Raw genomic sequence first — 26,821 nt, forward strand, 5'->3', positions numbered from 1 at the left:
GTTTTCTGATTGTGCTTTCCATTTTCCATTTTTATTGCTTATTACTTATACTGTTACTTATACTCTCTTTTATTTTTGGTTAATAGACCTGGAGGTTTCAGTCTTGCCCTGGGAGTTTGTGACTTCCTCTGATTTCTGCCTTTTTGGTCAAATATTTATTGAACTGACTCCCTGTTATTACCTTCCAAGTTTTCCATCAATCTTCTGCGAATGAGACTTTAAAGTTGCAGTAACTGTTGAATTTGCAGATGTCCATATTAACTACTTCCTGCATTACACCATTCCCCAACTTTTTCTCTGCAACTTTTAGTTGCAGAATCTAAGATTCACATACTATACAGTCTTGTCTCTGTCTCTGAATACTGTCTTTGTTGAACACTGCTGAGGGTAGAATACAACTATGGGTAACTGTTGATACATACCTAATATTACATTTAAATTATCTTAAAAACCCAGCATTGCTAAATTGGTGCCATAAGAAATATGCAGAATTGTACTACTGTTCTGCTTCTAGTCCTCATCAGTCGCAAAGCTATTATATAACATCATTACTGTGTCAAAACCATTGGCATCAAGTATTTTGCTTTAGTAGTATTTTTTTTTAAACTGGAGGTGGGCTGTGCTCCCATTCCACCTTTTTGATGTTATTAATAAAATGAGACTATCTTTACAGTTCTATCTATATTTACCTTGCTGGCTCAAAAGATTTTAGGAATTTCCTGAGAACTAGCAGAAAGTATAATGGATACACTGGGATATTATACTGATTCTAATTTTTCATTTCAGTATTAGTCTTTATCTATACACTAGATGGGCTTGATTGATAATACCTGCTATTTGATATAACAGTTTTTCATTTTCTTAGCACAATTTTTTGCTAGTTGAAGAGCCAGATGGTTTACTAAGAATTGTCTATAACTCTTGTTTACATTTCCAGTCTTTATTTCAGAAAGTGGCAAAATCATAGTAAAATTTACCATTTTTTCCACCTATTCCAAAATTGGAAAAATTGACAAGAATGAAGGGTTTTTATTTCATCATCCAACCTCCAACTGTATAATCTTAAAATGGAAAAAAAAGATGAACAAGATGCTGCTAGGCATAAAGGGATAAAAACCAGATACTTTAATAGTTTAGTCACTCTGTCTTCTTCATCTGTGATGGTTAGGTTATATAACCTGTACCACATTTGTGATAGGAGAAAATAATCGTCTTCCTTGAACATCTGTTGAAACATAGAAAATCTCACAACAGCTTTTATTTTTGTGACAAAATAACAAATTAGTGCTTTTTGCCGTATGACAGATTGTGCATTAAAATTTATAACAGGTCTTTTTAAAAAAAATTCAGGAGACCTGCTTAGCTGATATTTTCCAGAAACTAAAATTTATCCAGGCATTATCTTTTATGTCTCTAAAACAGTGAGTGCAGTGGCCAGTGGCCCAGGAATTAAGACTGTAATTGATTAATAATGAATTATACAGCAATTATTTTTCTAGCTTTTTTAAAAAAACAGTATAATATTCTCTAGGTCAGTGATGGCAAACCTTTTTCGGCTTGTGGGCCAAAAGCGGAGGGAGCACAGGGGGGTCATGTGCGGGTGAGCCACGCCCATAATGCAATACGCATGACACCAGTGTGCATGCGTGCATGACCAGCCCTTCCCCCTTTTTTGGCTTGCTTTTTTTGCCCTCCCCAGGCTCCAGAGGCTTTATAGGAGCCTGGGGAGGGCAAAAACAGCCTCCCCTGCCCCCGCAGAGGCCCTCCGGAAGCTTCTGGAGCTTCCCTGAAGCCTCCGGAGCATCAAAAACCAGCCCTACGGGCAAACCAGAAATTCAGGAACGGACTTCCGGTTTGCTTGTAGGGCCAGTTTTAGCCCTCCGGAGTGCTCAGGGGCCTTCCGGAGGCCTCCCTGAAGCCTCTGGAGGGCAAAAAATGACCCTACAAGCAAACTGGAAGTCATTTCCAGTTTGACGGTAGGGCTGTTTTTCACGAAAAATGGCCTCAAAAGAAGCGTGCCCTGACAAATGGCTCCTTGTGCCACCTGTGGCACGTGTGGCATAGGTTCGCCATCATGGCTCTAGGTTTAATATTAAATAATCTCGCTATAGAGCTACAAAGTTACATTTTATATAGGATTATTTCAGAATGCGAAATAAGGATTATTATGGATCTTTGATTTAAATCATTCCATATTCTGTATAAACTAGATTTTTAAAAAAGATTGCTCTGATCCGTGGATGGAGACATATATGCAGTATGCACAGAAGTGGGAAAATCATGCACCTTTGTTTTCAGCAGTAGTTCCTAAATATGTAAAATGACAGATTTCATCATTAGGGAATATATTTTATTTTTCATGTTTTTGAGAAAAGGATCTGGCTTTTGGTATACCTAATAGTGGTAAACGCCTTTAAGAAATTCAGTTTTAAAATAAAGATGAACAAGAGCTTTTCCTTTAGGGAGAATAGCTAGGCTTTGTGTGAATGAACTTTTGATGTACTTAATTTTTTTCTGGATTGCTCACAGGGTTCTCTGGGCATTTCATTTATATTCCACATTGTAAAATGTTACCATGTCTGTCAGAGCAATCCACACTTAGTACCTAATTTCATGAATTGGTGATGAAGTTTTCAGAATCAAGTTTGGAATATAATGGGGTCTTGTCTGAATGTGCAGAAAACAGGAAAGAGGAGAAAGGTGATTATTAAAGTGGAACATCAGAAATTATTAAGTGCAGCCATGTAAAATGTGATGTACTAATGTATTTGCAGTTTTACTGCTGCAGTTATAGTACTCTGTTTTCTCTCCATTGGTGATCAATATGGCATCTGTGTAAAAGAGAGTGTAAAAAATAATGTATTAATTTTTGAATAAAATGTTTGTATGAATCCTAAAATTAAAATACTTTAAGCAGTTTTTCATGACTGTGGGAAATGTAAGATGATTTAAAGAATTGAGCCCTTTTTTGAGAATTGAGGAAGATGCACTTTGCTTTGATTAAATTGTTATTTTCTGTTAATTCATCTTCAGTTGTTTTATTGATATAATCTTTGTTCAAATTAGAGAGGGTAACTGTATTTATTTTAACTTCAAAAATACTTTATTAACCCCTAAAAAGATAGTTGAATAGAAAACATATTTAAACCAAATGCATATTTATGATTAAATAGCAATTTGATCTGTACAATTAGAACACATAGAGATAATCTCCGTAGTATTTGAAAACCTGGCTGGATAAATTGCTTGGTGGATCCTTGTTTTAGACTCCCCTTCCCACAATTTAAGTCACTCATTACCTAATTTCTTCTTGGATTAGAAAACGGTTTGCTAATTTTCTGTTGTTTAGCCTCACTTCCTTTCAATAATCTGCTGATTTTATGCTATTGCATTTTACTTTCCTAAATTTAAATAGTATAATCTTTCTGATTTTTGCAGTTTTCAAAAAAAAATTGGTACTGTACTTTGAAACTGCTGTTTTCATAGTTTATAGGTTCTTTGTAACATCTGTCATTGGTAATGCTTAGTGCAGAATGGAGACATTTTAATCTTTGGGGCAGGAGTCAAGTTACCAACAAAAGAATGAACTCAGAAATAGTCTCCCTTCCTCCTCCCCTTTTCAAGTGAATAGGCCTATTCAAGGCCTCCAAACTGAGCTCAGCAGCACTAATGAAAGAATCTACAAATTCTCAGTTTTAAATAGTTTAGTCTGTCCCTTGTTTCATCAGGTTTTCATTCAGGCATGAATAACTCTTTTATATACCAAGCAGGCTATAAATTGGCTGCATTTTATTGGATTGTTTATTTGGACTTCTTTAAATTGTGAAATATATTACTAAGATGTTATAATAAAATTTTGATATAATTCTGATAAAGATGTAAAACAGAGCACAGCAGTAGATTTGAAATTGTATTTGTATTTCTGATGCATCAGATTATATACTGCTAACATTTTACCCTAGAGGGCAGAAATTCAATTTTTAACCAACTTTAATATAAATAGATTATAGCAATATCATTCTAAAAGCAGAGAAAATGCTGCAGAACATGATCCTATTTTGTACTCTAAATAATCACTAAATTTCCTTTTTGCACACTAATTAGAAAAGTTTAGCCATCATTGACTTGAATAACTAAAATACATTTAAATGCAATTTTTTTCTTATACATAATCAAACAATAGATCCATCCACAATATATGATTTGTATATGATTTGTCAATGAGTTCTCTGGGGTTTAAGATTGCCCTGGCCTATCTGAAACTGAGCCTTTTGCTTACAATCATGTTTTTCTTTTGAGTTATGACAAGCCCTCTCATTTTTAATCTCTTTTCTGTGCTCATTGCATACTCTTGAGAATTTGTACTTTTTGAGGAAAAGCTGCCTTTTCTGAGGAATAAAACATTTTCAGAGAATTTTCATGTCTAACACTTCTTGTTTTTTTTCTTCATAATTGTAATAATTTTGATTTAAACTTTTATGTGTTGTAGGTGCTACAGAATATTCTGGAAACAGAAAATGAATATGCTAAGGAATTGCAGACGATGCTTTCTAGTTATCTACGACCCTTACAAACTAGTGAAAAGTAAGTGTACTTGGCTGTAAAAAATGTTAGAGATAGTTGGGAGATCCAGAGCCACTGTTGGACGTGATTAGTAGTCTGAAACTTACAACTACAATTGAGACCAAAATTTCCACCACTAAGCAATGCAGCCATAAAGCAAAACATCTATGTGACTGGACTGACTTATAGCAATTTCAGCACTCCCCATTACAATAATTAACTGAGAATTATGAGTCGCTTAGTGTGTGCTCACCCCAGTCTAAGTGGGATTGCAGGATTGGTCCTTCATGGTTCAGAGTCACAGTAAGGCAAGGGACTGCCTCCCAACTTTTCCCACCCACTTATCTCCCCATCCCATAACTGTCCTTTGGCCACCCTGACCACTGCCTAGTATGTGGTAAGCAGCCCCAGAAGGCTTTCCTAGGTTTGCACAGCTTTCCAAAGGCAGCACAATCATAGAAAACATTTGTAGAAAACATTTACCAGGGAAGCAAGGTCCAGAAAGAGGACAGCAAAGGCAGAGAGGCATTCTATTTCAGCCATAGTGGCTGACACACAAGGTGAAAGGCTGGTGCAGGCAACTGGTAGAGAAGGCAGTTGGATGAACAAATGTTTCTGAGACAGCTGAGGATTCCCATTGGGTGGTAACAGTTCCAGAGCTGTGCAGTTATGTGGCTGCCTGCAACTCTGCAAGTCAGGGTGCAGGGAGGACAAAGGGGCATAGATGAGACGGAAATAGGTGTGGGGAGTTGCAGCGCCTCTGTGGTTGTAAGTGCAGAAGGCCTGTCCAGTGCCCAGATTTTGATCATGTGACCATGGGAATGTTGCAACGACCATAACTTTGGGCATGGGTCATAGGTTTTTTCAGCAGTGATGTCACTTCCAACTGTTGCTGAACCAGTGGTTGTAAGGATTAACTGTATTTGTATTTGAGATCGTCAAGAAACTAGCTTGGGAAATTCTAAACAGAACCTGGAAGAAGTAATGGCAAATAATGTTCACTTTACTCCCAAGAAAATTTCATAGATATATTTGGAAGTCAAGTTTGGCTCCAAAAAAAGATTTTACTTAATAACCTTTTTAGTAGCATTTATGTTTTTTCAGCAATCTCTGTACTCCTAGTAGCTTGATAGCGAATGAGAGCAGTTTGTTAGAAAAGTGCAATTTAGAAAGGCACATAGAAACATAAGTTGCCATTCTTAAAATAATTGATTATCATTACTTTTTTTAGATGGCATTGCCTATACAGTATATTGAATTAGTTTGTTCATAAGAATCAGTTGTCTTGGCTCCTTCTGTCTTGACTCTATCGAAGTCTGCTCTGGATACTACCTGTTTTCTAATTTCTTCAGGTATTGCACATCTTCAACTGCAGTTCTATCTACACTGCTTACATGTTCCCATATGGATTGTTTTGTGGTGGAAGAGAGCAGCCAATTTCCTAAATGAAAGGAGAAAGTTTCTTAGATAGAATATATGGTCAGTGCAAATTGTTCTATTGTATTATCGTGTTTCCCGGAAAATAAGGCAGGGTCTTATTTTCTTTTCACCCCTGAAATAAACACTTGGCCTTATTTTCGGGGAGGTCTTATTATTTTTGAGGTGCAGGAGGCGGTAAGTGTGGTCACCTCATGGCTGCTGCTGTGTTGCAGTATTTTTGGGGAGTGCTTATTTTCGGGGGAGGACTTATTTTAGCACATGCATTCAAAAGCCTGATTGGGCTTATTTGGGGACGTCTTATTTTCGGGGAAACAGGGTATGTTGTGCAAAAGTGTAGAAGGAATGGCCGAAGTTAGGGGCAGAATGAAAAAGAAATTAGCCTAGAATCCCTGTGTAGCCACAAATGAACTAAGTCCACCCCCCCTTGAGTGCCCTTAACCTTCATCTAACTCTAACCAGTTGCTGACCTTAGTTGAGAAGATTCTGCCGCATAGGCTTTTAGCATTAAATCAGTTTAATTGAACCAATCATGTTTCTTGGTCTTGGATCTGCTACAAAAAAAAAAAAGTAGAATTGACAAGTGAACAAGAGACAACTCCTTGATGCCAAGGCTAATTTGGAAGATGTTGCTTTTTTTTAAAGAAGTATTTTGTTTTAATGTCCTTATTTCCTTGGTTACAGATTAAATTCTGCAGATACTTCATATTTAATGGGAAACCTAGAAGAAATTAGTTCTTTTCAACAAATGCTTGTACAGTCTTTAGAAGAATGCACTAAGTAAGTAGTGTGTGGGGAGGATTGTTTTTTATTTTTTCATGTTGGGTATTTATTGTTTGTAAGCCACCCAGAGTCACTAAGAGTGTGTGACCAATTGTAGTTTCTGGGTAATCTTCAAAGGCATCCCCTAAAATTAATTTAACTGCTAGGTGTAAAAATATATATGGTTCCTTATTATGAAATTTAGCATTAATTTCCTTGAAAATATATAATCCCATTTCAGGAGCACATTCTATTTTTTTTGTTTAATCTTACTTCTTAATTATTTCAGTATTTTCTTCTAAAAAAGCTCCATTTTTCCCCACATGCTCACCATAGACGAAAAGTGTTTCCTTTTGTTGACAACTTTACTAATATTTTGTTGGGTAGTTGTGAGATATTTGTTCTATTCTTATTGAAATGTGCCAACTTTGTACTGTTATTTCACTGCAACTATTTTCATATGAATAGTTGCAGTGGGAATGATAATGTATGTCCCAAATATGCTGCTTCATGATATAGTCTTAAAAATGAAACCTCTAGACCTGTTTTATGTAGGATTGTTATTAAGCATGACTGTTTTTTATAAACTTAAACAGTCTTTACTGAATTTTTTTTTAACCACAGAATATATCTCCCCCTCCCCCCACCATTTCAAAAGTACCATTTCAGAGTGGATAAGTGGCTGTACACTACTTTCACAATTATTAGTGCAGGTGTACTTGTGGACAGATAGCTAGTGAGCCAGGTTCACATTTTGCTTTATTTTATTTATTTTATTTTTTTAAACATATACCGTAGCCACTCATCTTGCAACCAACTCTTCATTTTTATTGATATACATTTAAATTTAAACCACCTTTTTTCAGATGCTATTGGAGACCCAGCTTCACTTTAAGAGTGGGTTTATTTTACTTTCCCCCTTTTCATACTTTTTGAATTGATTGTTGTCTTGAACTGAATCGAATTATTATTCTACCAAATAGTAATCGGTGTAAAATATAACATTAACGTTTACTGTATTTTAATTGTTGATTGAGAATAATATTTTATAAATTGATATGTAGATATGTTAAATAGTAATTTGTAGAACTACAGTATTTCCTGCTACTTTGTTTCCTTCACTATCTTTTCCATCGAAATAAGAATATTCACATGACTTTTGAGATCAGTATCATCTGTGTCCTGATAAATTTGAAGGCATTTTAGATAATTTTAAAAAGGTACATTGATGCTGTTTTATTTCAGGTTGCCTGAAGCCCAGCAGAGGGTTGGGGGTTGCTTTCTAAATCTCATGCCACAAATGAAAAACCTATACCTTATGTATTGTGCCAATCACCCATCAGCAGTAACTGTTCTTACAGAACACAGGTATGTGCACCTAGAAATGATACAAATAAGGAAGATCTTGTACGTTTATGCTTTGCTTCTTTTTCAGAAATAATGTTGGCAACTAATATAAGCCTATTGCCTTGGTATTTTCATGTGGTTGTCGTGGAAATGCATTTGAAAAGTTTGAGTCATAAATAATGTTTTTGTGTTGGACTTGAACATAAATATAGATTCTTTAAAATATGTAGCTTGATATTCTCTTCAAAAAAAGTTTGCTAATTTCAAATTAAAAAGATCTCTCTAGTATATCCATGCCAGAGGTGGGATGCAATCCAGGGATGGGTTCCGGCTGCTGCTACTGCCGGAAGCAAAAAACATAGGCGCTGCGTAGAGAACCGGTTCGGGGGTGTGGCAGGCCAAGTTACTACCTGCTCGGCTGCACTGGTCCGAACCGGTAGGAACCCACCTCTGATGCAACCAGTTTAATAATTGGTTCAGTGGGTGCATTCTTTGTAGGTGCATGCACGCTTTTTTGTGCGCACATGCCTAATGCACTCTCACACAGCGTTCAAAATACGGCAATTTGAAGCTCAGCTGCTTACCTTCTAAGGCAGCCCGGTAAGTAGAACAGCAGAGGCGTTGAAATCAGCTGTGCCTTGTGAATCAGCTGAGCCAGGAAAAAGGAAAAATAGGACAGGATAGCACAGGGGCAGGTGGGCGGGGCCAACTGATCGTCACCACTACCTGTTCACCCGAATCAGTCGGAACCAGCTGAATACCACCTGATCTATATATAGAATCATAGAAAATGAATAGTGTTGGTATTAAACTTTAAAATCTTGAATGGTTCAGGATTTAGTTAGTATATTCATTGCATCAATATTAATTAGGTCATGCAAATCCTTTGAAAGAGGTTCTTCATAAGGCGGAATGCATGCAAAGTGCCTCTCTTTGAATAGTTAAAGCAGTTGCATCCTTCTCATGCAATTGCTTCAAAGGTTGTTCTTGATTATTGGCAATGTATGGGCAACAGAACAGCCAACTACTTTGTATATTTTCCTGTGGATTGTATTTTTCCCCAAAGGATTTGGATAGTTAATATGTAACTTAAAAGAAGCTTTGCTTATGGATTCATCATAAGTGATAATTCGTCAAATGGATATGAGATAGTGGTCTCTTTCCTATTTTTTAACCAAGCATTAAAAGTTTTTTCCATTCTGTTTTAAAAGCTTAGGTTAGCAGTTTTGTTGTTTTAGGATAATTTATAAAACATTCTAGTTATGATCTACAAGAGATATTTCTTTTTGGAGACAATAAGCATTTTTAGAAGGCCGGTTTGTTAACTAGGTGGGAAAAGGCCTTCTCAAATGTTTTTAACAATGATTTTTTCCCCATTAAACTAGTATTCTCTCTATTTTTAGCCTATTAAATTACTTGTTAATAATTGGTTTTCATCATCTTCTGCCTATGTCTTTTAAAACATTTAAAGCAACATTTTTATGGCTTTTATGGATGGTAGAGATCTAATAAATACATGATAGAAAATCTGTTAGATCTTATAGTAGAATAGCTGGTTGAAGTAATATTTTATTTGAGTTTGTCTTTGTGTTTAATATCATTACTTTAATTTTTTAATGTTATATTTTGTATGTTCCCTTGGAAAAATACCATAGTTTGAGAGATAATTTATAAATAATTAAAACAAACGATTGTGAGGAACACTGGAGTTCAGAGGCTGAATGCCACAAAATACCAAATATTTGGAAGGGAATAGCAGAAGGATTATTGCCTTAAAGCCTTTTTGTGCACTTTTTGGAAGAATCTGGTTAGCCACTATCAGAGGCTGCATTGGAGCTCGTGGGACCTTTGGCATGATCTAGTGCAGTGTTTTTCAACCACTGTGCCGCGGCACACTAGTGTGCCGTGACATAGTGTATGGTGTGCCGTGGGAAAAACACCCACTATATAGTCAATATAGGCACAGAGTTAAATTTTTTTAACGTTTTCTAATGGTGGTGTGCCTCATGATTTTTTTCATGAAAAAAAGTGTGCCTTTGCACAGAAAAGGTTGAAAAACACTGATCTAGTGTAACTGTTTTTATTCTTCTTGCTGTTATGTATTTTTAAAAAGTCTTTTCACGTTGCTGCATGAAGAGATTGCTCAGCAGTATGCTATTATTGCAAGTGATTATTGATTGTTGGAAAAAGTGCTGGTATTTATGTATACCAAGGTAGTTTGGAAGTTTGTGGGGGGAAAAGACTTTTTCTAAAGATTCCCTGCTAGTAATGTTCATGGTAGTAGCATTGTCATTGTTATCAAAAATGTGTGTCTGTCTAAAGTTCTTTTAATGTGATTGTGCTGTGAATTTAAGAGTTAGTAGCAAGTAGCTGAACTTGCTTTAACAGCCATTAAATGAAGTTATTTCATGCTCAGTTTAGAATTTTGCCTGGTGGCCATTCTAAAGTTTAGAATGATACCAGAACATTGCCTTTTCTGGTACCTAAAATTGTTATAATTGATAAAGCACAATATAGTGCAAATAGGTTTGGCTGGGAAGAATTTCTGTCCAGATTTTCTAATGAAAGCACTTCCATGCAACCATCCTAACATGACACCTGCATTATTTTTCACTTCAGGGATTCTCTTCCTTATATTATAAGGGCTGTCATCAAACCAGCCAGTTTAATTGTCTGAGGTGAATTGATTGCCTATGAAAGTACTGTTAATAGAATACATTTTGAAGAAAAGATATACTTTGCATATGTCTTAGTGTATATTTTCAAACATTTTATGCTATGATTTTGTTGTAATATGTTTCCTGGGGAAACCTGGGTATGAAAGCTAGTATAGAAAAAAATAGCATTTTTTAATTGTTATTATGGCTTCTAGGAGTAAGATATTGTTTGATAGCATTTAATTGATCAAAAATTAATTTAGCTAAGAATAAGGTGTAAAACATACAATACTGTATTGCTTCAAAGTAACAATCCTATTTGTAAATAGACACCATTGCTGTTTTCTTAAACTATAGTTGCCTAAACTTAGATAATACAGCTGGAACTTAATTAGTCATGACTATTGCATTAGTCTCATTGCTTTTAATATCAAATTTCAAAATGGGGAGCTTGGAAAAATCACACTTATGAGAGATTAATTGGCGTGTGGGATCCCGATAAGCATCTGAGGCAGACAATCTATTGTCCCTCCCTCATGTGGTTTCCCAAGGGTTGCTAACATAGGGGTGATGTCATACTTGAAGCAACAGCCTGAGAATAAGGCATTCAGTGTGGAACGGCAGTCAAGAGCTCAGATCCATTTAGTGAGTCAAAGATTTGCTGGAGGGTCTTGAGCATGCATTGTCTGTGTGACATCTTTAGACCTTTCAGTTCTGAGAGCTCATGTTCTATGTATTATAGGCAGGAACTGGAAGTGTAAGTTATGGCTTTGAATGTTTTGCACTTGTTTATAATTATCTATATTTATTCTTGTTCTATTGTTTACTGACTGATTTCTGATTAAAGTACTTGGAGGTTTAAAACATTCCTTTTTAATTTGTAGCGATTTTATACCTTAACATAACATAATTGATTAGATTTAATTTGGAGGACAAGTTTAACTTACGTTTTAATTCATTGATTTCTTTAGCTCTTTTTTAAAATTACAGGCATACATGCATTTAGAAATAAGTCAAACTTAACATTCTTGTAAGATGGAAAATGATTAGGGCTATTTAGATAGCAAAGATCTACTGTACCAGGTCAGTAATTCTATATTAGTCAGTAGTTATAATTTGCTTATTTATTCTATGTAGCTAACCTGCTTTGAATAAATGATACGTAGTAGGTTATTTTTGTACCACTTTGTGCAATTATCTTTGTGCAATTAAAGAATTTGTTTTCTCTTATTTTTCTGTTTTAGTCCAGTGTATTGTGAATTTGCTGGTTAATGCTTCTCACATAAAGAGTCTTTGTTAAAATAGCTATGATTTTGGACAATATACACATTAATTTTGTGAACAGTAGAATCATCTAAGGAAAGAGATTTTCTAGTGTGATTAAATCTCTGTAGATTCCAAGATTCATATTTAATCCCAAAGTAAAGTTTTTTCACAAGAAAGACAAATTGAAATAGTTATTAATATTTAAATCCAAATTGTGCTTTAAGTATTTAATGTTTTATGTAAATATAAAATCACAGTTCTCTGCATAATAAAACTTTTTGTTAAAATAGTATGATATAAATCTTTTATAATATATATGTGATTTTTATTAGTAGTGTAGATCAGCTTGTGTTTTGGAGTTATATTATTTTTTTTTTTCATAAAAAGTAGATTCAATTTCATTAGCTGAAGAGTCAAAATAATCACTGACAGGGAGGGATTTCTCTTGGTTGTGAAAATATTAGTGAATAAGGCTTGTTCATCTTCTCTACCTCTTTTCTTCATGGAAATATTAACAGCTTTTTTTTAAAGCAGTACCTTTCTATTTGTCTTTCAAAGTTGTATTAGGGAAAATCAGTGAGGCTCAGAAGAAATCTAAACATAACCTAAATCAATGATGACTAACCTTTTTCGTACTTGCGTGCCGACCTGAATGCCGGAAATGGCACAAAAAACCATCCCACAAGGAACACATGGCCTCGCTGGCCTTCACACACGTGGGAGCGCTGAAACCTGGAAGAGCAGCGTTCCATTGCACATGCACATGCTGTCACCCAAATTTCTGGTTTTTGGCATGGGTGTGGGCCCGACAAACAACTGGCCATTGTGCATGTGTGCAATGGAAACCCAGAGGTTCAGATGCTGGTGCGTGCATGCATGTTGGAACGCTGCTGATTTTGGCACTCCCATGTGCGCGAAGGCCAGCTGGCTGGTGCATGCATGTGCATAGAAATGCGGAAGAGGAGCCAGTGAAGCCACACATCCTGCATGGGATGGCTTAGCGTGCCATTTCCAGCACACGTGCCATATGTTTGTCACCATGGATCTAGATAGATCTTAACATTCTAATTGTCCCTCTTGTAAAGCAAAAAAAAAAAAGGCACTTGCATGTTTTCATAGGTTGCCTTTTTATAATAAAATGAGTAGTGACAGCATCAAGTCTCTCTCTTAATGTTTGGTTATTTTCCCTGTGGAGAGTTGAGTTTTGGAAAACATTCAGGGATTATAAGAAAAAGTAAAATAGATTTTTTTGTTGTTGTTAAAAGTTGATCAGTCGTGGGATGTTAAAATAGAGGGTGCATAGAAGGTGCAAAGCAGACAGGGTTCAGGATTTTCCAGTTCTTGACCCTCCACTTCCATAGACAGCTTGGTCTCCTCCCTGCCCCATTTTCCCCAGGTTGCATAAAAAAGATTTGAAGCAGATTTAAGGCACTAGTATTGTGGGTGGCCTAGTTTGTCTCTAAACAAATGAAGGCTGAGTCATAGCTATTGATTTTTGGGGGAAGTAGTCTGACGGTATGCTCTGATTCTGTTGACTTGTCATTTGGAACAAGCCACAGCATGCTGCAATATTGTGCAGATCTAGATATAGAAGATATTGTACTGGAATATTTTTGAAAATTTCTTACAGATATGGCTGGCTGCAATTCCCCATTTCAAATGTTTATTTGTTTATTTTTCTTTTTGTATATACAGTGAAGAGTTAGGAGAATTCATGGAGCTAAAAGGAGCCAACAGTCCTGGGATTCTTGTACTGACCACAGGCCTGAGCAAACCTTTTATGCGTCTAGATAAATATCCCACATTACTCAAAGAGCTTGAAAGACACATGGAGGTACAGTATATCCTCACAGCATTTACATTCCAGTTTAATACTGATTCGACAAACATCTTAAAATAGCGTTTCAAAGATAGATTGATGACAAAGTACAGTACTTCTTTCTTATTCCTCTGAGATCATAGAAGTGATTGTTTGGGAATGCTAGATTATATGTTTAAGGTTGACTGTATTTTGAAAGACATAGTACATTGTGATCCTAAACTAATGCTTATTTCAGTTGACTTGTGAAATCTATAACACAAGAATAAAGCCAGTTTTACTTTGCATCTATGATTCAGAACTATGAAACTGCATTGTAGAAATATGCAGTATAAATGCCACTTTATGGGCTGATTCTGAGTTTTTCCGTTTCCCTAAATTTTGTGGCTTTCTTTCATGCTTTTGCAAGATTAGGAAGAGATAATTGAACATGTTTGATGGTTGAATGTTAATCAGCTCAAGAGAGAATTGCGAAGCATATATTTTTCATATATTCCCATTCTAAAGCTCATTTAGTTTATTTGGCAGTGTGCCATTGCAGTTTTATTATACAATACATAGTTGGTTTATCTACTAGATATTATTTACTATTGCTTCAAGGCTGAGTCTTCAGTACTAAACATAGAATTAAAAGCTTTAGTTTAATATTGTTGCACGTGTGTATAATCTTAGTTTTAAATTTAAATATTCAGTTTGAGAATTTTTGGCGCATTGTGCCATTAATCATATTTTTAATTGTTTCATATTGATTTACATATTATTGCTTGAAAAATTGACAGTGCCCAAATTTTATTTTCTGTTCTAAGAAGACGACAATCTAAATAATATTTCTATAGGAAAAGATAAACATTCATAAAATTGGTTCCCATCAAGAAAAAACTTCCTTGCAAAATTATTTGTTTCTTGCTGGCATGATCTTATTTAGAGATTAGTTGCTTAAATCAAAGTAGTTAAGAGGAAAGTTTCTTAAGTGTTTAATCCAGTATTAACGGAAATGACATTAATTCCAAAACAAGTTGAAAAGTCATTTCCTTTGAATTTTCTTTTAGGATTATCATCCTGACCGACCAGACATTCAGAAATCCATGACAGCTTTCAAAAATCTTTCTGTAAGTAACTTGTAGAACTCAAAAAATAGAGCAGTAGCTTTTGAAGACCATTTTCTTTGGAGTGGTAGCAAAGAAAAAAGTTAACAAAGCATATTCCATGGTGAAATAGAACACGGACACTTCCATTATAGATAGTCCTAAACTTATGACCACAATTGGGACTTTTGGTTGTTAAGCAAGGGGGTCATTAAGTTTCTCACACCCAATTTTACAGTCATTTATTACTACAGTTGTTAAACAAAATTGACTCATATTTTATAATGGTTGCTTCTGACAAGCAAAATCAATGGGGAAGCCAGATCTACTTAACAATTGTGTTACTAACTTAGCAACTGTGTTAATTTACTTAATAACTGTGACAAGAAAGGTCATACAACAGGGCAAAACTCACTTAACAACTGTCTCACTTAGCAACATAAATTTTGGTCTCAATTATGGTGGTACGTCAAGAACTACCTGTACAAAAACAACTGTTCATAGTTACTCCAGTTATATGACACATGGTGTGATATTTTATTCTGGTCCTATAGGCACAGTGCCAAGAAGTACGGAAAAGAAAAGAACTTGAACTCCAGATATTAACTGAAGCCATCCGGTGCTGGGAAGGAGAAGACATTAAAACATTAGGAACTGTAATTTACATGTCACAAGTCATGATTCAGTGTGCTGGCAGTGAGGTATGGCAGGTTTTGCTTATACTAGTACCAGAATTGTTTTCACTGTTTTTAATTCCTCTGAGCCATTCAGAATCATTTGGCAAGTGGGTGGCCTTAAAAATGCACTCAATAAGTCAATCTAGAGAGGAGCCAATACAACACATTTGCCCCTTCAAAATAGTTACTTGTAGACTTTTTGATTGTCTTCTTTAAGATTGTCTCAGCTTTGTCTTATTTATGCCATTAAAACAATATTTTGAATTTCACATTTACTCGAGGAATGAATTCTTTTAGAAATAAATATTTTATCATAATACTAATAGACGTCATTTTCTTTTATTAAAAAATCAGTACTACTCTGTCTGAGACGAGTATTTTGCCTTTTCTCTCAAATAAGATTATATTCTCCATAGGGAGTATGTCCTAAAAATCTCTTAGCCTCTTTTGTTCTAAAGATGTCTAATGTGGTGCTGGTTTAATAATGATGATTTGAGAAGTATTTGTGATTGCCATCTCATTTGTTTATCTGCATTTTATTTAACCTTGCCTTAATCTGATTTTCATATGTTACTGGTTTTTCTTCTTTCTAATAAGGAAAAAAATGAAAGATACCTTCTTCTCTTTCCTAACATTTTGCTGATGTTGTCTGCCAGCCCAAGGATGAGTGGCTTTATCTACCAGGTAATAAACGCTTCAGTACAATTTTACTCTCTGGGATGGGATGAGATAAGATAATCTTTATTGTCACTTTTTTCTGTGAACACACTGGCAACACATGAAAAAATGAAATTCTAATTTTCTCTCGCTGTCTCCTCTCTCCGTTTTCTCTTTCCCTCCCTCCCTCTCATTCACACACACACACACACACACACACACACACACACACACGTATAACACTAACACACACACACACACACACACACACACATATATAAAACCATAAACCATAGTCTTCAACAAAGTTGATACTATATGGTACAAAGCTATTACAGAATCTGGTTGTTCTGCTTCAGATACCACAATGCCTTTTCCCAAAATGTAACAAAATAACAATCGGTCATGGAGACTATGTGTAGCGTCCCTGACAATATTGTGGACCCTGGACAAGCAGCACTTATATGCTATGTCCTGGATAGAAGGAAGTGAACTTCCAATAATCTTTTCTGCTGTCCTCACCATTCTCTCTATAGCCTTCCTGTCTGAAACAGTAATACTTCCAAACTACAGTAATACAATATGACAGGATCCTTTCAATCATCCCTCTATACAAAGTGGTAAGGACAGGGGAAGGAAGATGTGCTCTTCTCATACAATAAAGAAAATGCAGGTGCTGCTGTGCCCACTTCACCAATGTCTCACTGTTGAACAACCAAGCCAGTGGTGGGTTGCAGGCGGTATGCCCCAGTATACCATACCATTCCAGTACCTCTTCAGTGCTTCCGCGCATGTGCACATAGCATATAGCACCGCTGATCAGCTGGAGGGTCACGGAGGCTCGCAGAAGTGCCAAGACGCATGCGCGCGTCCACGTGGACACCGGCAAGCCCATTCCAACCAGCTGGAATCTGCAACCCACCACTGAACCAAGCTAACCTGCTCACCAGCTGCGCACCTAAAAAATTTGTATTACTAACCACCTCCATAATTGAATTGTTAATACACAGATTCCTTTACTGAATCAACAATGAAAACTACATTTAAAACCAGGCAGTTTTTATTATAGCAGTTCATCAAGCCCTCTACCTCCTCCCAGTAATCAGCCTCATTATCATCCTGAATAAGGCCCACTGTTGTTGAATCATCCACATACTGCACAATATGGTTTATTGCAAACCTCTCACAACAGTCAGGGGTCAGCAGGGTGAGCAACAGTAGACTTAGGACAGAGCTCTGCGGACAGCTTGTGCTCAAGAACAAAGTGTTAGAAATATTAGTCCCAACTCAAACATACTTTTTCAACCAGAGGTGGGAATACATTGGATGTTGCTTATTCTAACATCAAGAATGCAATCAAAACTATTCCCCGCCCTCCCCTTGGATCTTCTGGCCATCTTTCTGTGCAGCTTATCCCAATGTATGAGCCTGTATTACTCAGAGAGGAACCAACCAACTCCTATAATGCAAGATCAGCTGAGAAAGTTATGTTCCAAATGCTGCTGTACCTCTGTTAAGCCATTAATAATTTGAGAACTGCAAGCATAGTTATGCTTAAAACAGGATGGGGTGGTAGTGGATGAGGTGAACTTGGCCAAGGTAATGGTTATTTTCAATAGGTTGCCAGTTGTGCCAATTAATTGAGAGTCAGGACACTATTAGTTTTCTCTCTATGCACTCTTTAGATTTGTCTTGATTTTTTTTCAGAACAGATTTCAACCATGTGTAGGACAGTTCATGGGAGTAAGGAGGATGGAAAAGGGAAGAGGAAGGGGCACTTAAGCTGCATGTGAAGTTTGTTCTTGTGACTTAAGATTTACCTCAATGGACATAACTCAGATATAATTATATGTGGACATAAACTATTATTTCAAACTGTAGAACCATTTGTATCATTTAACTACAATCTTGTTATGGCATTTTTTGCAAGCAAAGGCTTTTTAGGTAAATAAATTAATAATTAAGCAGCATGTATAGGCATCTAGAACTTTCTTCGGTATCAGAATGTATATGCCTTAATTTCAATTATGATAAAGTTTCCTCCGTATTTTATTATTCAGTAATATTTGATGGATTAATTGAAATAATAATCGTGCATTTGCTTTTAGGGAAAGCTTCCATTAACAGGGATGACCATCACAAAACTAGAAGATAGTGAAAATCACAGAAACTCGTTTGAAATATCAGGTAATGTTTTTGTTCATTTTGGCTTTTTTGTGAATATGCAGCAAACAATGTTACCAGAATTGGAACTTGTTCATTTTCTAAACTACTGTTCTCCATCTTGGTTTTCTTCAACTCCATAATCTCCAGCAAGCATGTCCACTGGTCTAACAGTCTGGTGTACATGGGTATTGTAACCCCACAGTTTTTTCAGGCAGAAGAAAGGCTGGTCTAAACCTTTGGAAGTCTGCTAAGTCAGCAGCAATATAGTCCAAGCTCACCCTCTAGTTTTGCATCGTCCCACTTAAAATTTATTTAGTTTAAATGCATGTTTATTTTCTCTTTAAATATGAACTTAAGACAGGGTTCGTTGCAACTAAAAAGTATCCTAGAATGTAAATTAATCTAAAACTAATAAAGGCATATTTATCCACAGCTAGAATAAACTCCACTTAATTTGTAGGCTTAGAGAAAGATACGTTATGAAAACATTGAAGAAATTAGGGCATTGTAGGAAATGATCTTCTGTCAAATCATTAATGGCCTAACTTTCTTAGCTGAACTTGCATTATAGGAGTAAGTACCATTTGAGGACTTTAGAAGAAAAAACTTTGGCCTGAATTTGGAAATATATTGGCAACCAGTGAGTTTTCTGCAGATTACCAAATTGAGCAACTACTATTTTTACTGATTTACTGATGAATATAGGAAATGGCCATCATCTTAAAGGTCAAATAGTTGTCAATAGGGCAACCTCCAGCAAAGATGTTCCATGCATGAATTTGCACTTACAACCTTCTCACAAATCTTAAAGCCAGATATTACACATATTCAGAGTTCTCCGAAGCAGGAACATAAATTTGATATCATGGTTGTCACAAATTCTTGTACTCTAATGTGGAGAAGGCCCCTAATGTATTGCATAGGTATAGAAAAAATTAAGATATATGGGTATTTGCTATACCTTATAGGACAATTCAGCAGTATATACTTTTTAAAAGGTAGTTATTTATTTTACTTTTTTTGTTCAGCATTTTCTATTTGGTTCCAGGCAATATGATAGAGCGGATATTGGTATCTTGTAATAATCAACAAGATTTGCATGAGTGGGTAGATCATCTGCAGAAACAAACCAAAGTAACAACTGTTGGGACTCCTGCAATTAAACCTCATTCTGTTCCTTCTCATACGGTAAGGACCTCTGTCTTTAGTCCACTACATATAATTTAAAGAGGCCCAACCTGTTGTCAAGGAGCTACTGAAAAAAATATATTTATATTATAACTAGAACTGTAGCTTGACACAAGCTGATAATTAAATTGCAATGCTAAAATTACTTTTTAGCAGTAGCATTTTAAATTGAATAAAAAAAATGGTGAAATGATTTCTGATTGTGATTTATTTATATAAGAAAGGATTGTGAAAATTGTAGCCAAACCTCTTGCTGCTTTGCTGTCATCTTCAGACAAAAGTCATCCAGGCTGAGAAAAAAATACGCAGTTATTTTCCTTATTGACGTTACCCTTTTGTGGACCTAGTAATACTCTCATGGAAAGTAGCTATATCATTTGCTTGATCTGTAAAGTTCCAGTAATATATACATTGGTTAAATACTGACAAATGTATTTATATTATCAAGTTAACTCATTGTTAATATTTGTATACAGCAGAGTTGAAGGAAACAAATTCCAGTATATAAAGCATTGCATGTTCCTGCTGCATGTTTAATAGCACCGGTAATAACTAATTTAGCAGGGCAGATGGTGGCTTAGTAGTTAAGACTGGAAAGCTGGCAGCCCTATGTGCCACATGATGGGGTGAGCTCCTGTCCTCGCCCAAGTTCCTGCCAACCTAATAGTTCAAAAGCATGCAAATGGGGGTAGATAAATAGGTATCATTTCAGTGGGTAGATAACAGTGCTCCATGATGTCATGTTGGCCACATGACCACAGAAATGTCTTTGGACAGCACTGGCTCAAGGGCCTTGAAATGGAGATGAGCACCACCTCCTATAGTCAGCAACAACTAGCAGAGTAAAATCCGCAGGGAGTCCTTTACCTTTTACTTACTAGTTTAGTGTAAATGAGGTAGAGTAATTGTTCATGGGAATAGTGCCAAAATCCATAATCCAATGATATTCATTGTATTCATTTTTTTGGTCCTTTCTGACTTTGTTGTTCAAATGGACAGCTTCCATCTCATCCTGTAACACCATCTAGCAAGCATGCAGATAGCAAGCAAATGCCGATGACTCCTGTCTATCATACCCTTCCACACCCTTCACATCATGGGACACCTCACACCACTATAAACTGGGGACCACTGGAGCCACCTAAAACTTCTAAGCCATGGAGTTTGAGCTGTTTACGACCTGCACCTCCATTAAGGCCTTCAGCAGCACTCTGTTATAAAGAGGTGAGAATGAATATCCCATGAAAGAACTTGCTTGTTTTTAATTCTATCCATGTACATTCTTTGGAACTTTACAAAACTTTTGAACTAACCTTCATCCAACACCAAGTCACATAATTAATAATTATGAAGAGATGGGTATGATTTTGATAGGAGAATTTTCATCCTGAATGCAATGCTTCTAAGAATAGTGTGACTTGCAGAGAATCATAGATGTTTTATGCTTTTAAAGTAAGAAATGTATAAACAGTAATGAAGCCTATATGGTTACAATTATGTCCTAGCAGCAGTTAACATTATTTAAAACTAAAGTTCTGAGTTTGATGTTATATCATATTCAGTGTTGCATCCACAAAGATACCTCAAGCTTCATCCAACCAAAATTCTTAAAAGCAATCAAAAGGGGTCTCTTAATGCTTTCATAAGGTTAGAATTGGGCTGCATTTTCTTTGGAACTCATCTAAGACATCTTGGATTGTGGTTGAAGCAAACTCTTCAACTTTCTTTCTTGATCCATCTCACCATACCAGACTGGCTTGTCTCCTCCCTGAAATGGTAAACTAATCATGGTCTTGCATAGTATGTCTTTCTTATTCTGGCAATAGCTCTCTTCATACTTAATAAAGTTTTAGCTGATTTTAAACAGTGGGTTTGGGACCAAGACATTCAAACTAAATAGAGATAGAAGTTTCCATGCTCATTACAGTAAAACATCCCCCCTCTTCCTGGACTATCACTAGATACTTTTTCAACATGTTGTTGTTGTTAGTTGCAAAGTCATGTCCTATTCATTGCGACCCCATGGACAACATTCGTCCAGGCCCTCCTATCTTCTACCATCCTCTGGAGTCCATTTAAGCTCATGCCTACTGCTTCAGTGACTCCATCCAGCCACTTCATTCTCTGTTGTCATCTTCTTTTGCCCTCAATCTTTCCCAGCATTAGGCTTCCTTCAGTGAGTCCTTCCTTCTCATTAGGTGGCCAAAGTATTTGAGTTTCATCTTCAGGATCTGGCCTTCTAAAGAGCAGTCAGGGTTGATCTCCTCTAGGACCGACATATTATTATGAATAATATAATATTATTCATATTATGAATATTCATATAATATTATGGCGTGTGAATATTTTGACATATTATATGACTACAAATGAAAATTAACTCCCTGGTTCTAATTGACATACTTCTCAGTAGGTGACAATGGGCAAATATACAGATGTGGCCAAAACTAATGGTTCCTATCCACTAATGTAACACAGTAATTCGTGGCAATTTTGAGTCAGTAACTGCAATCAAGTATTTTCTGTAGTTCTGAGTAAGACTTCACTTTTAATTGGCAATTTGTCACACTTTTGTTTGATCAAACTGTTCCAGTTGTGTTAGATTTGATGGATTCTTTCTCCCAACTCTGTGTTTCAGTTCTTTCATAGACGTTTTATTACAGGTCAGGAGTCAAAGCAGGCACTTCAGAAAAGTCCATTGTTTGCTGCACTTCATCTACTCTTGGGTTCAGTTAGATGTATCTTTTGGATCACTATCCTGTTGCAGAACCCATGACTTGTGATTTGAGACAAAGCATTCTAACACTAGGCATTATGTTTCACTCCAGAATGCCTCGATAATCTTCTGATTTCATTGTGTCCCGCACAGGTACTCAGTGCAGGAGGCAAGAGAGAAACCCCTAACATTATAGAGCCTCCTCCGTGGCTCCAGAAGGGATGATGTTCTTTTAAAAAAAGTATTATTTTTTCTCCTGCAAACATAGAGTAGCTGTGATTTAACAAAAAGCTCTGGTTTTGTTTTTATTTGGCCAAAAGATATTCTCGCAAAATTATTGTGACTTATGAATATGTATTTAAGAAAATTCAAGTGAAGTCTGCATCTTTTACCGTGAAGATCATTTCCAGGCAGACAGTAATGGATGGCGTGACTTAATATTGTTGTACCTTGATTTTGAAAGTTAGCCAAGATTTGTTTTCCTTGTTTCTCTCCCATCAAAATTGTCATTCTGTATTATCTGGGGTTAGTTTTCCTCTTGGGGCCAAGTCTAGTGAAATTGGCTACAGTCCTTTATTTTTTTATTCTTTACAAGAATATATTAAGTCATACATCACAAAGAAAATGTTAGCTGTATAGACTATGAAATAAGGTTGGATACCACTTACTTATGTCAGTTTCAACTCACCGTATTTTCCGGAGTATAAGACACACCGGAGTATAAGACGCACCGGAGTATAAGACGCACCAAGGTTTTGAAGAGGCAAATTGGAAAAAAAAGTTTTTGCACACTTTTTTGCGAAAACAGGCTCATTTTTTGCCAAAAAAGGGGCATGGATAGCCTTTAGGAGGCTTATAGACTGCTCCTGGGAGCTAGGGGGGCAAAATTGAGCAAAAAATGACCCATTTTTTGCTCATTTCTGCCCTCCCCAGCCCCCAGGAGTTATCTGAAAGACTTCTAAAAGCTATGCACGGCCATTTTGGTGAAGGGGGCGGGGTTTCAGGAGGACAAAAATGCTGTATTCAGTATATAAGATGCACCCAGATTTTCAGCCTCTTTTTTGAAGGAAAAGGGTGCATCTTATACTCCCAAAAATATGGTACTTCATGGCAAATTGGGATTGTTTAGGGAAATGTGAATGTGTACCTATGCTTTTTTAGCCTCACCTGCATTGGCCTTCCTTATAAAAAGTTTCATATGTTCTGAAGCAGAAGTGGAATCCATATTACATATATTGTTTTTTATAACAGAACTTTTTTATTTTTCTTTAAAAAAAACAACACAAATATGTCATCATTTGTCAATCATTAAGACATATTACATATATTGTTAAATGCCCATTGTAAACACAAAGATAGACAGATTTCATAATACCAGTTGTCAGAAAAAGTCTTCATTCTTAGGATCACCTTTGGGTATTGTTTGCCTTTATGTAATCAATTTCCATGTACCTCCAGGAAAGCTGCAAAATTTCTTTCAGGTGTAGCTGTAGACTACGGAGGTCATTTGGTATCTTCCTCCCCAAACTGTTTTAGGTTTCTCCTTAACTTTGTTATATATCTTATTTTTTAAACAAATTTATATAGTTGCCAAACTCATACAATGACTCTTAGTAGTGTTTTACTGCTTCTGGCTCCTGTAATTTTTTAAAAAAATTGTAGTACTTGATATTCTTTATATGGTTGGTCTTGGACTGTAAATATATTTCCTCTTTGATAAACAGCTATTTTCAGCCTCTATTTAAGTGTTTCTTTATATATGTGGGATTTCTTTTGCTAACCACTGAATAAACACATACAATCACCATCCTATCCATAGTCTATCCATTGCAGGATGAAGGCCTCTTTAAATCATTTAAGATTTGCAGATGATGTTGTTCTCTTATCACAAGACCCAGAAAACTTACAAAGAGCTGCACGAAGCAGAATTATTTGGCTTAAAAATAAAAGAGCCATGTTATATTTAATAAATTTAAATAGGCGCCATTGATTTTTATTCCACTTTTTGTCCAGTCTAGTCTGTGAAATTCTTCTTCAAGGCAGGCCGAGAAAAGGATAAGGATATTGTATCACTTTGTCATTCTATGTCTAGAGACTTGTAACCCCACTCGAATGGTATGACTTGTGTTTTTAACGATATATGGTTCTATGTTTGTAACTTGTCTGTCTTTCCCCTCCCTCCAATTGTGAGCCGCCCTGAGTCCCCCCAGGGAAAAGGGCGGCATACAAATAAAGTATAAACTAAACTAAAAAAAAACTAAAAAACTATGTTGATCTCCATTTTAAGATCATTAAAGGTGTGTGTGTGTGTGTGTGTAAATTTATAATAACAAATCACTGTTTCATTGACATATCTTAATATTTTGAATGTTTACATATAAATGTCAGTTATGTACAGTGTATACTTTTTTTTAAAAAAAAAAATCCAAACAGGATCTCAGCAAAAGTCCGAAAACCATGAAAAAACTGTTGCCTAAGCGAAAACCAGAACGGAAACCATCAGAAGAAGAATTTGCTCTGAGAAAAAGTAAGTATACTTTGGAGGGGTGAGAGAGAAAATTGCAGTTATTTTTTGTACACTATGCATCATGGTAATCTAACACATGAATTATTTGTTTTATTAAGTCCTGTAATATGGGTGTATATCCCATTTCCTATCTGTATATTCCATTTCATATGACATAACAAGATAGATCTTGTTATGTCCTGTAATATGACTGCATATCCCAACAAGATAGATCTTGTTATGTCATAGGAAATGGGATATACAGATAGGAAATGGGATATACAGATAGGAAATGGGATATGCAGTCATATTACAGGACTTAATAAAAGAAATAATTCAAATGTATTAGATTAGATTAGATAGATCTTGTTATGTCAAAAAAACCTTTATTTGCTATTATAGGAATATACATATTTGATTTCATTCAGAATATCTAAAATGAATAGTTTGATTTTATTTATTGCAATGTCTAATATTACAATACCTAATATTCCATTTATTGTCTTCTTTCTCCCTCAATGTAGTATGCCCTTCCATGAAATTGTTGCTAACAAATGAAAAAGATTCATTCCCTTTTATAAATCTAGGGATAACATTCAAAAGATCCTTAGATGTTAAACTCCAATAAATTAGTATCGACTAGTAAAAAGTAAAATTTGATGGGCAAAATTTAAAATTACTTAATTCAGGATTAGTTGAATAAAACAGCTATACTTTTATAGCCAGAAAGGAGTTAATTCTTCTAAACAGGACTGATTTAATCTAAAAGTTCTTAGGGGAAGTGGAGGGACAATGATCAGTGGTCTATGGAGAATCTCAATCATCCAGGTCATGGTTGTCTCAGAAGTGCTTTTTATCTGTATTCCTCAGAGTCACCTGAATCAGAGCAGTCCCAAGAAGGTTCCATGCCCATTTGCACTCTGATTCAGGTGACTCTGAGGATACAGATAAAGCCCCAAGTGGCTTCAACTACTCTCAAGAGTACTAATGAGCAGATGGCTGCAAAGAATATAAATCCTTCTATTCCCTACCAATCATTTAAAATTGAAAAAAGCTTCTTGGTGAGAAGTGAAACACTCCCCCAAGAAAGTCCAGTTGCCTTTTTGAAAAAGCACCGTGGGGGAAAGGTTCAGTATTTGAAAACACCAATTAAAACTAAAGAGGGTTGCACAACTATAGAATCAGTTCTTCTTCCTCAGCTTTTGAGGAGTACATTAGACATTTATGGGCCCTGCAACAGTGGGATTCACTTAAGTTTACCACTGGTTCGCAAGCACGCTTGCGTCACATACGCCTTCCGTGCATGACTTTGCCCGTCCGTGGGGCCTGCATATATGCATGTGGCATTGAAAATGAGGCTACAAAAGACATTTTGGAGCCGGGGTGGGTGGGCAGGCCGACCCGCAGTTCGCTGCTACCGGTTTGGGTGAATCGGTCTGAACCGACTGAATACCACTTCTAGGTCCCTGGACTTATCACCAGTAGGATTCCAGGAACAATTTACACTGCTATTTACAAATGGGAAAGCACTATGTGACTTAGTATTAAGATACTTCAGAATAGGCTTTTTCAGCTAGCATCAACATAAGATACAAATCCCAAGATGGGATTTGTGTTTATGATTCCTAGCTTCCATGAAATTAGGAAGAAGTTAAAGAATGTTTCTTCATCATTGCGCCCACACTATGGAATTTGACTTGTCCCAGTTCCTACAGCTTTTCAGAAGCTGGTTAAAACTGCTCTTCCGGAGTGTCCTACACGTAGTTAAGGTGATGTTATCTTAATTTTCTTTGTATAAAGTGTTCTGTATTTAGATTGTGTGCCAACTGTAATTTGATTTCTGCTTATCTTTTACTCTGGATTTTTAAAAATCTTTTATGCCATGTGTAATTTATACTACCGAGAGTCTTATAGTTATTATTTAATAAACTAATAGGAATAACATAGCATTTTAATTTAATATCAACTCCGCCCC

The 26,821-nt window shown here is 36.0% G+C and overlaps 1 protein-coding gene across 6 annotated transcripts in view; it reads left to right on the forward strand.

The window, feature by feature from the left end:
- The window catches only part of ARHGEF7 (Rho guanine nucleotide exchange factor 7), a 92,288-nt gene that overhangs the window by 37,211 nt on the left and 28,256 nt on the right, over nt 1–26,821 (forward strand). For all 6 annotated transcript variants that reach the window (XM_087726451.1, XM_014060381.2, XM_014060385.2 and 3 more), the window contains exons 7-17: nt 4,490–4,584; nt 6,685–6,780; nt 8,008–8,130; nt 13,728–13,866; nt 14,901–14,960; nt 15,491–15,637; nt 16,211–16,297; nt 18,379–18,457; nt 19,485–19,624; nt 20,624–20,848; nt 24,774–24,867. In XM_087726451.1, the coding sequence (XP_087582577.1) occupies nt 4,490–4,584; nt 6,685–6,780; nt 8,008–8,130; nt 13,728–13,866; nt 14,901–14,960; nt 15,491–15,637; nt 16,211–16,297; nt 18,379–18,457; nt 19,485–19,624; nt 20,624–20,848; nt 24,774–24,867 (1,285 nt within the window). The remainder of the gene's footprint in view (nt 1–4,489; nt 4,585–6,684; nt 6,781–8,007; nt 8,131–13,727; nt 13,867–14,900; nt 14,961–15,490; nt 15,638–16,210; nt 16,298–18,378; nt 18,458–19,484; nt 19,625–20,623; nt 20,849–24,773; nt 24,868–26,821) is intronic.

Source organism: Thamnophis sirtalis, unplaced genomic scaffold (genome assembly GCF_051295495.1).
Source record: "Thamnophis sirtalis isolate CommonGarterSnake01/CBP01778 unplaced genomic scaffold, rThaSir2_p1.2 scaffold_12, whole genome shotgun sequence".
NCBI classification, from domain to species: Eukaryota; Metazoa; Chordata; class Lepidosauria; order Squamata; family Natricidae; genus Thamnophis; species Thamnophis sirtalis.